Below are 13,286 nucleotides of genomic sequence, written 5' to 3' on the forward strand. Positions count from 1 at the left end.
TAAATGTTCACAGATTATTTTTAAAACCTATTTAATGAATTGTGTAGAGTTATGAGTTTTTTTATGTTGTTCAACTCATTAAAAAAAAAGATTCAAATGATTAAATATTTAATTGTTTTGTCGTAAACTAGATTTATTTTTAAAATTATTGATATTTTTTAAATGACTGTATATTGAACAATAGAAGAGCAATAATTAAAAATGTTTTAAACCATACAAAATCACAAAAAGTGCCTGCCATTTTGGGGAAAATGATAGCCAGTTCCAGGGTTAAACAATAATAATTTGTTTACATGTATTTTTATTTGAATTAATTCTTTCACATTTCCTCCCAAGTGTGCATGGAAATTTACTTAGAGAAACAGATTTTATAAAGAATTACATGAAGAGTGAAGTTTTGGTTCAAGATCAGTGGAACTCAAAAGTAAGCAATACATGTAAAAAAAAAAAGTAAAGTAAAGAATGTCTTATTTTACCAGGCGAAGTTAGGGCTAAGAAGCCCTCTCTAACACTTAACCTGGGGACCAACGGCTTAAAGGTGACTTCCGAACCACCACCAATGGCCGGGCAGGCGGGCCGCTTGCAAGGACAGGATCGCTCAGCGGTCACCTGTCCAAGCAGCAGCCACGCTCGGCGTTGCTTGATCTGGTTATCTTGCGATAACCACCGTACCCACTACACTGCGCCACTGGCATTCATGTACTGTGTGATCAATAAAATTTGTCCTCTATGGATGTTTATATAACATTTATGGTTTTTAAAACTTGCCCTCAATTGTTAAGAAGAGTAAATCTTTGTAATAAATCACTCCTGGACTGCTAAAAACAGCCCCACTAGACTTTGATTTATTATTATTGTCTGATAAAGAGTAGAGAATGTGCTTCGTGTCTTTTAAACAAAGCAAAAGGTTGGATTTAAGGGGTAATTGTTTCCTTAGTTTCCTTTGATGATCAGGAGCTGACTGTAATTATACTAGCTAGATATTATGCCTTTGTGTTTAATATTCATTAATAAGAAATCAAGGAACATTTATTGAAAGCTTTAAGAAAAATTAATGAAACAAATTAAAGAACTACTACTGTTTTGACAACCAACATAGGATATAATGTAAACTCAGATATTCTATATTATATATTTTCCCCCCAAGTTTGAAATTAGTGATAATGTAGAACTGATCAATGAATGAGAACTTCAAGAGTGAATCACATTGTCAGGTCACTATTTTTATGAATTAACAGGAATTACTTTAACTTGTACATGTAATAATGGCCAATGAAACAATATCTGTCACAATATCAGCTCATCCCTTCACAATCACTTAATATGTAACATAACAAACTAGAAACATAACTTAACGTAAGAAAAAAGTAAAGAAAACAAGAGTGTAACAAACACTAGGTACAGGCCTTATTTGTAGTCCATTACACATCTGCACAAGTCGCAAGACTCTAGGTACCACACCGAACTTGAAAACACGAGAGAAGAAGTGGTGCAAGATATGTACAGGTGGTAGTGGTGGTGTGAGTCCTGCGTTATAACTCCATGTCTTTGGTCTCATCCTCACTGAAGTCTGACATGGATGATTCGCTGTCTGAAGACACTCCTTGCTGCTCCTGCTCACGTAAAGCCTCTTCTGTAGCATACTTGCGCACATACTCTACACAAAAACACATACTGTCAGTTTCAATCTAAACCCTATACTTGGAGAGCTGTTCTCAAGATAATTAAGAAACTACAACAAGAATCTGGGTTGATTACAGGGTAAGGTTAATCCCCACTCTTATACGGTACTTTACTTATACTATCTACCTGGCACAGGAGAGTTAGCCAAATATAAATAAAACGTTTTTGCATTTGATATAAAGAGTGAAGTGGGGCAGCTGCGCAGAAACTTTAAGGTGATGTGGGAGTAAAACGTATAGTCCCATTTTCGTAATATCATTAACCAAACCCCAAAATCCTACTAGTAGGACGTTAATTTCTCCCAAAACAACAATATCCTACTAGTACAATGTTGAGGAAATATTCATTTTTTTATTATTCAAAGCAGTCTTAGCGTATGCAATCCAAAAAAAGAATAAGAAACTCTTTATTACAATTTCTTAGAGAAATAAATAGCATAAGTTTATAACAATACAGTTTTGAAAAAGAGTACAGTTGTATTTTTTATAACAGTAAATATAAAATTTCATTTTCAAATATCTTTCCAGTTAGCCAGACACTCGGTGATGCCTTCAGCTACTTTCCTTTGAGAATTTTCATTTCTGCTAGTACAAGGTTGTACAGCTTCTTGACCAGATGTTGTAGCATGTTATTAGTAAATATAAACATCACCAGGCCAAGAACAGATCCTTGAGGTACACTTCTAGTTATAATAAGTAGCTTGGATTTTATAGTATTGGTTACTCCTCTTTCTGTGTGTTTGACTTCAACCACTTGGCTGCGTTGTTCAAAATAGTTCCTAAATCGGTCAAGAACGGGGCCTATGATATCCAGGTTGTCAAATTTGTTTAAATCAAGTTATGGCCAAGGCAGTCAAACACTTAACTGAAATCAAGCATGATGCCTGTAACTAGGTTTTCTTTCTCAAAGTGGTCCATTATATATTTTGCATGTTCAATGCTCCATCAGTCGTTTAGGACAACTCGTTCAATCCCTTTGAAAAAGTTGAGATGGACAAAATTGGTCTGTAGTTGCTTGCTCTGGGCTTCTACTTTTGATCTTGGGATATATTTTGGTCATTTCAAGGCCACTGGGAACTTCCATGATCTTAATGACATAACGTTTATGGAATCCAGAGGCAGTGTGAGCATTAAGGTCTATTCACACACATCAGTTGAGTCACAGTTCCGTCACAGTTCAGTCTCAGTTCAGTCACAGTTCCGTCCGGAATTCGTCAGTTGGCTTCAGTCAGTCGTCAGTCACTTTATACAGTGATCTTACAGTAAAGCTTATTTTATCATGAGTGAATTAAATTGGATAATATATAATTACCTCAATGGCTGATTTTACTATAGTAGAGTTAGCTGCAATAGCGATAGCCTTAGATGACGAAGAGATTGAAAATAAGAGAAAAAAAATCGAAGGATATGGGTTCATGATTTATGGAAGAAGAGGGAAAGTCAGGGAGAGTTCATCACGTTATTTAAGGGACTAATGGACGATGAAACTAAGTTCTTTAAATATTTTAGGATGACCATTTGATGGTCGTTATGATCGTAACAAACAGTCTTTAAAATATAAACTCAACACAGAAATACAACTTTTATATAAAAACGCAATCCTAATAGCAAACACATCCGTCATGCGACCGTCAGGCGTCCGAACAATCCAAAAATATCGGTGGGAAGAAATCTGAAAATGACTGACTGACGGACGCCGGTAGAGCGACTGACGGACCTGCGCCGGAACTGAGCGGATGAGTGTAGATAGCGCAACAGGAAATCCATTATAGAATACATTTTTTGACTGTGACGTGACTGATGTGACTGACCTGTGACGCGCCGGAACTGATGTGTGTGAATAGACCTTTATGCAGCAATGCTGTAATAGTTTGGATGAGATTCTGGCTACTCTTGCTGAGGTTTTGGGCTTGAAACATTTCATTACACTCTGAATTTCTTCTATACCAGTGTCTAGCAGATGAAAGTTTATAGATTGTACAGTATGTTATTGGTTATTTTTTAGTGCTAACTGCTGTTAGCAAGGGTTTTTTTTATATTGATGAAGAAGTGGTTGGAATGTTCTACAAATTGTCCTTCAGATATTTCTTTGCCACCCACTTCTAGATTAAGTTGTGTTTTTCTGTTATTTGTTGTTTTGCCTTTTAGAATTTACTATCCACCACACAGCTTAAGTGAGTTTTCAAGTTTGTTAGTACTATCATGTGGAAGAAGATTATTCATAATTCTTAGGGTTTTTTCTGAGTGACCAATACTAGCTGAAGATTTTTGGCTGCAGAGCTACCCCAAAAAACAATACCATATCTTACATGCGACTTAAGTGCATGAGAAGCTAATTGTGTTGCAGGGAATCTGCATACTGCCTTCATTCTTCTCAGAACAAAAAGAGTGGAATTCAGTTTCATGCATAATCAATGTAATGGTCCCAGGAAAGTTAGCTGTTAAGGATGACTCCAATTGCACAGTTGTTTTATACATTGCACAGTTTAAATATTTGGAGTCCAGGAATAGAACTTTTGTGTATCCTATAATATTAACTGGTTTGGTTTCCTTTCATTAAAGACAAGGTCATTTTGTATGCAATAATCATGGGCCATATTTACAGATATATAGGCTGATATTTCTAAGGTCTTAACTGACTTACTGTTGGTGAGGAGAATAATATCATCAACAATCATGATTCATTGACTATAGGGTTTCATGTATGTTGGGAAGTCACTTGTAAACAGCACAAACAATACCGGCCCTAGAACAGAGCCTTGGGGAACACCTCTTTTTACACCTTGTGGTCTAGAGATATTGCACTTCTAGTCATTCCACTTATTGTCTGCTTTATTTTCACAATTGTGTTCATCTGGTAAGGTAGTATTTAAACCAATTTAGTGCAGTATCTTTAATCCTTAAGTTCTCAAGTTTTCTAGTTCAGCCATTATTAATTTGTCATTAAGGCTGTCAAAGGCTTTGCTTAGATCCAAAAACTACTACTAATAACTGTACTTTCTAATTCACGGTGGTCGATAATGTATCCAACAAGTTCTACACGTGCTGTTGTAGTAGACGTCCCCCGAAGGAAGCCATGTTGTACCGAAGGAAGGAGGTTGTTTAGTTGAAGGTGGAACATAAGCCTTGAGAGAACTGCCTTCTCTAGTATTTTAGAGATTATAGGAACTAATAAAATGGGTCGGTAGATTTGTATGTCATCTTTTTACCTTGTTTTTGACATGGGTATATTCTGTAATTTTTAGTTCAGTGGGAAAAATCACCTTGAAGTAAGGATTCATTAACGACATAAATTAAAGGGAAGTACAGTTCGTTCAAGCAAAATTTTATCTTTCTGGAGGAAATGCCGTCAACTCCTGTAGAGGAACTTGTCTTCATTTTATTAACAATACTGATAATTTCTTCACATGAGGCTGGCTGAAAATAAGAAAGCAGTACTGCAGTAATTATTCAAGTTGTACTCAAATGTGAACAATTGTTTTATTTATTATAAATAAACAGCAATAAAATATTATCTATTCTATTCTATGCACTTTGCTGATGCTTGCTGCCAAGGATTCATTTTCATCATTTTCAATCAGAGACCATAGTCTTTTTTGGCTTTTGATGCTTTGCCCTGTCTTGGACAGTGCCTGTGAGCTGATGTTTATCCAGATATTTAAGCTATTCTGCCTCTAGGTTAAGTGCTTTATATATATATAGTTTGGATTTTGTCATCACCACTAGGTAAGTAGCATCTATGTCCATTGTCAGTGATTTTCCAGTAGAGTGCTTAATGTATTGATGTTTTCTTTTTTGAACTGTGTTTGGATAAAACTGGTGGAGGGGTTTTTATGTACTGTAGATAATAAATTATGCTGCATGATCTGATATATCTGTTTCAATTACTGATGTTATCAATTTCTCATTTTGAAGTTTGAAACAGATGGACCACCCAACGCAGAGTGCAGACTAAACCCCAAGTGATTTCCACTTGTTCTGCTACCTAAAGGAGTTTATTGGCAGCAAGCGCTTTGACACAGATGATGAAGTGAAAGAAGCAGTTAAAAGACTGGTTATCTTCGCAGGCCAAGTTGTTGATTTCTAAAACTTATGCATTCAAAAGCTTGTCAAACGATGTGACAAATCTTTAAATAAGTATGGAAATTATAGAGAAAGATGTATTTTTTCTTAACTAGACTTTACTTTTAGAATAACCCTCGCACTAAAGGAGGATATAAAAATATAAACCATTCCACTGGATATGTTGATACATTCAATTTTACAAATGGGACTGCTATTATATATTATCCAAATATCACTTTTCTGTCACAAGAAAATAACTAAAATTACAAGAAGATAAATTATTTAAATACTTCTAGACAACTGTCATCATTTTATTGATTGAAGTCTTTTCACCCAAACGGGTTTATGAAAAGTCTGGATCAAACAAAAAATCTCTATCTTGGTCCTGGACAAGACATAAGAGCGTTACTTAATCCAGAAATCAATTTATCCCATATGATTCTGGTAAAAAAATTTAAAATTAAAAGCTAATATACCTACAACAATCTCCTCAGATTATTCAAACCCAATGTATTCGATAATTTAAACACGGAATCAAAATGCGTTTATAAAGATATTTTCAATTAAAAATATATAAAAATTTAAACTGAAAATTAATAATTATTTTAATTTAAAATTCATGTTAGTTGTCAAATGAGAAAACCAAATTCTAACTTAGAACTAGTATCAACGTCAGAACTGGTTAAAAAGAAATGACATATCTCCTATCTTCTATATCACTAAAAATTCAGTGATTCCAATATAAATAATTAGAACCAACTATTCCCAAATAAAATGTTAAAAACACAAGAACATTATTATTTTTTTTTAACAATAATACTAACAATCTAGTATAAAAATGAGTAAATAATTTCTTTTAGGCTAAAAAAAATAAACAAATGACAACAAATCAGGAGTTTGGATCTTAGCTAGTAAAATATTAACTACCATCTTTTATTTAATCAAATTTCATCTTCAAAACATAACAATAATTATTACATTGTATTAATATTTTTAAACTAAGTAATGATTAAAACTACTAAGTGTGAGAAAGAAACAAATTGTGCAATTGCATCTGATTTATGTTGCATTGTGAGTTTTTTTAGTGTGTTTACAGTTAATGTTTGTGTTCAAAAATTATTAAAAATTATTTTGATAAAGATACCAATCCAATCCATGCCCAAATTAAATTAATTTGTTATTTTGAACTTTTTCCTTTATTATTTTATTATGACAGTCAATTTTGGATGAATTTGTTAAAATAACGTGGATCTCCAAAACAATTAATTTATAATTAAATACTAATGATGTATGCATTTGAAATATAACTGTTTTATTATTTTATACATTTGTTAAACACTAAATCATTATACTATATTATATTTTAATTCCCTATTGGTTTAGAAGATACATTTATTCCAACAACAACAAAAAACACCAATGTTGGTAAAACTGGATGATCTTTAGATTTGGAATATCTGAAAACTCATGACTCTGTCAGTCAAAATCATAACAGGATAAAATCAACAGGAAGTGATCAAGCAGCTTATACAAGATTCAAGAGGTTGCCTTTAAAGTAACAAGTTCAGAGTTGATCAACACTCAACAATCTTCCACTGACGTCTAAACATCCCACTCAAGTGTTATTGAAGTATAAACATTCCACGTAGAGATGTTCATCAACTTTCTTAGAACATACAGTCATGGAAATGCTTGTTTGACAATTGTCTCTAAATCATTCCTCACATACATCAATGTTCTTAGACAGTATAAAAGTAGTTTTAATCAATCTGATAAGTAAAAACTCAGCTTAGTGACTAATGATTCTTCAAACATTTTTTCTACAATTTCCTTGATTTCAGTTGGAAATAATAGTGTTCACCCTGCATTAGTCACGCATTCTCTAATTTCGTTACATGGGAAATAATATTTATATTACATTTATGAGGGTCCTATTACACCATAGTATTTTTTACCTAGTCGACTTTTAGAAACATCTCTACCAGTACAGTAGGTAAAAACTTACTGAAAAATTAGGTGATATTTTATTTGATATGGAAGTAAGAAAGCATCATTGTTTGGATACATTTAGAAAGAACCTGTTGCTAGGGAACCAGTTTAAAGTACAGATGATACAGCATAGAATAATTGCCATAAAAGACTTGTATCTCTAATATGATTGATTACAAATCAAACTAGACTTCCAATATAAAGGATATGGTCAATCTGATGCTGTCAACAGAAGACCCTTAATAAAACTAGCAATTAGGCCCACAAGGCTTTGAGGATTTCTAAAGGAAACTGATAACCTAAATCTAAGATGTAGGTATTGTTATTCTGAATTTGGACAACATTGATAATTGCTGATTAAGTATGATTATTACGTAATTCCTTAAATACTGCATAACTGAAATTTATCTCAAAGGTGATAATCCACCACATCAATGAACTTTATATGACCACAAAACAAAGGGTTAAAATGAAGAAGAACACATTAACACATCGCGTGCGGCACGGTCTCCGGCGACCGCCATAGACCACCACTGGGTAATGCTGCTGTCGCCGGCAACCGCTTGCGCTATTGTTTAAGAGTTTAGTGTGGTTCAGCCATTCTCAAATTCGATAAAATATTTTTACCGCAGTCAATACAACTTGAAATAATTCAAAATAATATTTAGATCTTTGAATTTGTTTTATATGTATATATATATATATATATATATATATATATATATATACAAAAGTTTTGTTTAAAAAAACTTTTTTAACTAAACTTTAAAAATATAGTAAGTTTATTTGAATAATAACTAGGTTAACTGATAACTGTATATTGGAACTGGACAACACACACAGATGTTGCTCTATGTGCTGTGAATTTTAATACCTTTAACATGCTAAACTTTTGGAAATATCTTGAAAATAAATTTAGAGAATGAATTTAACTGGATCTAGTATTGTATTACAAGTACTACTACAAGCAAAAATTTTTAAATAAAATTGATGACTTTACACGGGCATAGTATGTTAATCTAATTTCACTATTGTTCATTATATTGAATAATTTTGGAAATCATTGATAAGTTTCTACATGATCTCGCATTTTTATCTAGAGTTATTGACACTTACATGCTTCAACCTGCTTATGTTTTCAATAAAAATATGTATTATATTGACATAACTGCCACAAATGTACATGAAGAGTATGGCCTGTTTTAACTGACAATGAGAGAGGAATAGATTTTTTTTATACTAAAAAAAGTATAAAATTGTGTTGATTTGACTATATTTTAACACTGGTTGATTCTAGACTTTTCTTGATCTTACTTCGTTTATTAATTTTTATTTGGACTGTCAATTTAAAAGCTCTAACTCTTAACTGAATGGTTAGTGAATCAAGTATTCATCCTAAGCACTAAGCACTTTGGTGCACAGCATTTATCAAACTATACTAATTAACTGGGCTCAGTATGAATATGATACACAGTTTCGAGCTAGAGCTTCAGACAAAAATAGAAATAATACCAGTTTACAAGTAGAATAAAATTAAGCAGATGACTAATAATTACTGGATTTTAGACATTAGATGACCAAATAGATGAGTAATATAAATTTATTAATAGATGATGGGATTTTTGAGCTTTTCAAATCTATTGATATAAATTTTAATCGGAAAAAAAATATTTTCAAATGGCTCTATCAATGAGCAGTAAAGGATTCGATGGCTGTACTAATCTTGACACATTTCACATAGTTTACAACTAGCAAAATGGTTTACTGTTTACATATATCTTTGTATTTTCCACATTATATAGCACTGAACTGCGGATTGACTAGTAACAATAACAATATACCTTTGTCGAATAGTTCAAACTGTAGTCATACACTACTACAGTTTCAACTTTTAATAAGTCATCTTCTGGTGTCGGTGTCAATAAATATTAAAAGCAAAGCTTATCCATTGGAAGTTGACATTGTCTAAAATTTACAAAAACAGCTTAAAACAGGTACTGCACTAATTATGTCCAAGTAAAAATTAGAAACAACTCATCTGCTGCAAAACAAATATCAACAGCTTCGGATTAGAAAAGAAATAAAATTCTTTTACCGGAAGAATACCATGCTAAACACGTTAGTATACACAAAATATCTCGAACCTGCTGAGATAATTGAACTTAACTCTATTTAACAAATATAGAGGTGCTCGATTTCTAAAATATAGGAGTAAAAAATCCAATCAAAAAAAGGAATCTGATAAGCTCTTGAATTACCAGAAGTCTAGAGATGATATAGTACAGGGTGCAGCAAAATGATCTGATGGTTTTTGCCACCGTGCTGTAGAGTGAGTAAATGGTGGGGATAAGCGCGTTCGGGAGCCCACATGTGAACATTTTCAGTAGCCATGGAGCAGTGGTCGATTGAGCATCGTGCGTTCGTTGTCGAGGCGTTTTTTAAAAGTGGCGATTCCTGCGTTGCTGTTCAGCGGCAGTTCTGTAGACGTTCTAATGTTGGTCCTAGAGGAAGAGTCCCAACTCGTAACACGATTATGTTATGGGTGAGTAACTTCAGAGCTACCGGTTCAGCCTTAAAACGTAAGTCGACTGGACGTCCAAAGTCAGCCCGGACACCAGAGAATATTGATCGAGTGAGAGAAGCGGTGGAAGCCAGTCCTCGGAGGCCGGCCCGTAAACAAGCTGCTGCTTACGCATGTCTGACCGCTCGGTACGACGAGTATTGCGTTTTGATCTACATTTCCACCCATACAAGATGGCTATCGTCCAGCAGTTGAAGCCTACTGACTATGCAAATTGGCAAGCGTTTGCAGAGACAATGATTGATTTGACGACTGATGACAAAATTGTCATGATGAGCGACGAGGCTCATTTTCATCTGGATGGTTATGTCAATAAACAGACCTTTCACTATTGGTCACCTAAAAGAAGCCATAAGCCAAGAAATTGCAAACCTGCCTCCTGCAATGATAGAGAAGGTGTTCGACAGCTTCAGTACAAGACTTGAAGAATGCTTGACCAAAGAAGGACATGAAATTGTCATGATGAGCGACGAGGTACATTTTCATCTGGATGGTTATGTCAATAAACAGAACTTTCGCTATTGGTTACCTAAAAGAAGCCATAAGTCAAGAAATTGCAAACCTGCCTCCTGCAATGTTAGAGAAGGTGTTTGACAGCTTCAGTGCAAGACTTGAAGAATGCTTGGCCAAAGGACATCATTTGAAGGACGTTATCTTCAGGTCTTAAATGTGTGAAATAAGTTGTACTGACGTTATTTCCATTAATTTACATCAACACCCTTATGTAATAACCAATAAAATACTTTTTATCACTTTTAATTTTTGTGTTTTTTTTTTATTTCAAATACATCAGATCTTTTTGCCGCACCCTGTACTATTCGATTTCAAATTTCATCCCAGAACTGTAAACAAAATCTCAATTATATTTAATAGTGATGAACAGACGGTTCTGGATAAAGGTTTAAACTTCAATTTACCAAGCTTGGGAAATAAGGCCTCTTTAACGAACTAATAAATGCAGAAACGACATTAAAAGATATTCCTGATTATGAAAGCAGAAACGCAGCCAGGCTATTGTCAACAAAGGAAATAAATAAAACCTTTGATAATAACCATGGTCTTACTGATTTACAGAAATGAGATTATTTGACGTTGATGAGACTTAAAGATAAACTGAAACAAAATTATGCAATACTGTGCAAATCTGATAAGGGTAACACTAACGTTAGCTTACACAAAAAAAAATTCGACCACGATCAAGGAATTCATTAACAACAATAGTATTAGCGAGTTATCCAAAGATCCCACTGGTACATACCAGAATAAGATTTTAAAACTCATTAATAGAAGCAAGCTTTTATTCACTGAAGATGTTATTAAATACCTGCGTAAGATGAATCCATTAGGTCCAATCATGCGTGGTTTACCTAAATTTCTTAAGGATGGTATCCCTTAACATTTTGAGATGTCAATTTCAGAACTTGGGACAAAAACATTCAAACCAGTGTTTATAAACTAACTTGTTCCAATTGCCATAGTTTTTACATAGGAAAGATAGGCAGATAGATCCAGGTACGCTGGATGATGCCACAGAGCAACTCGGCAACCTCAGAATGAAGAGGCCCAATCTCACCACTGCTCAAAGAAGAGAAGCACTAAAGGCTAAAACTTCTTGAAAAGGGGTGAAGCTTTTGACCCTTCCAAGTGGAGGAGGGGGAAAAAGAAGAAGAAAAAGAATCCAGAACGGCAGGAGGGTCTCAACTCCGGGCCCAACTGCGGGTACCAAGGCGGGGGTGGGGTCGGCCAAACGCCCCAGAGGCACCTTGGTCACCCCGCCCTCCGCTGAGGGACCCGCAAAGAAGGCTAGGAGGGAAACCCAAAAGCCCGAAGCCCACGATCCCGAGGCCTCTGGTAGCACACCCAAGGCTACCTACAGAGAGGTCGCAGCGATTAAAATGGCCATAGCCCTCGAAGGCTACCCGGGAAGCGAAGCTTAGTGCAGAGCAAGGAGAAGCCATCGAGGACGCAATTATGGAAGAAATCCAACCCCCTGGAGGATGGTTCCGTTCCATCGTTTGCGGGCACCTACCTAGAGAAAGGTGTTTTAATTGCTTCCTGCATCAACGAGCACACCAAACGTTGGCTGGGAAGAAGTTATCCAAAGAATAAAAAACCTCTGGGAGATGATATCTCTCTGAGAGTGGGTCTGCGTAAGGACATCTTGAGGTCCACTAGGGTGTTTTTCAGAGCTCACCCGAAGCTTCTGAAGAAGACACCTGAAAAGGTACTTGAGATGTTCAATAAGCAGAACCCCAACCTGAATGTAAACGAGTGGGAAAATCCTTCCATCCAAGCCAGACCCGAAAGGTTACGGATTCGTCTGCTTCCTGGACGAGGTCTGCTACAAGGCTGTGAAGGCTTCCAACTGTAGAGCCAACTTAGGACTCTTGGCAGGTCTCAATTGTCTCCTCGACAGTCAAGGACAATGCCACGAGTTCTACAAATCAACCTCCAGCACAGTAGGGCTGCCTCGGCAGCCTTCTGCCAGTTCTTCCTCCAGGAGGGATTTGATCTGGCACTGATTCAAGAACCATGGCTTCACCAAGGGAGAGTGGCGGGCCTAAATGAAACCAAAGGTAAGTTAATTTACTGTACCTCTCTAAGGAATGTCAGAAACCTGCATCCTGTTGAGGAGAGGCTTGGATTTTCTAACCCTCAACGAATTCTGCTCCAGAGATCTCACTGTGGGCACACTGACCTGGAAGAATGGAGGTATAGTGCAGAGCACAATTGTAGGCTCCGTATACTTGCCATATGATGCCAGGGAACTCCCTCCATCAAGAGACCTAGAGCTCCTGGTGGAAGAAGCAAAGCCAGACGTCAACAACTTCTTCTAAGTTGTGACGCCAACGCCCATCACTCTGCTGGATGGGGCAGCACCAACACTAACCCTAGAGGTGAGGCACTTTTACAATTTCTTCTAAGTAGGGACCTATTTTATATGTAATAAAGGTAACCGGCCCTACGTT

The 13,286-nt window shown here is 35.5% G+C and overlaps 1 protein-coding gene across 1 annotated transcript in view; it reads right to left on the reverse strand.

Moving 5' to 3' along the window:
* Positions 1-981: 981 nt before the first annotated feature.
* LOC124369724 (ubiquitin-conjugating enzyme E2 H) overlaps positions 982-13,286 on the reverse strand; it is a 62,301-nt gene continuing 49,996 nt past the window's right edge. Inside the window, exon 5 of the mRNA XM_046827782.1 lies at positions 982-1,657. Coding sequence (XP_046683738.1) covers positions 1,533-1,657 — 125 coding nt within the window. The 3' untranslated portion in view covers positions 982-1,532. The remainder of the gene's footprint in view (positions 1,658-13,286) is intronic.

Source organism: Homalodisca vitripennis, chromosome X (genome assembly GCF_021130785.1).
Source record: "Homalodisca vitripennis isolate AUS2020 chromosome X, UT_GWSS_2.1, whole genome shotgun sequence".
Taxonomy (NCBI): Eukaryota; Metazoa; Arthropoda; class Insecta; order Hemiptera; family Cicadellidae; genus Homalodisca; species Homalodisca vitripennis.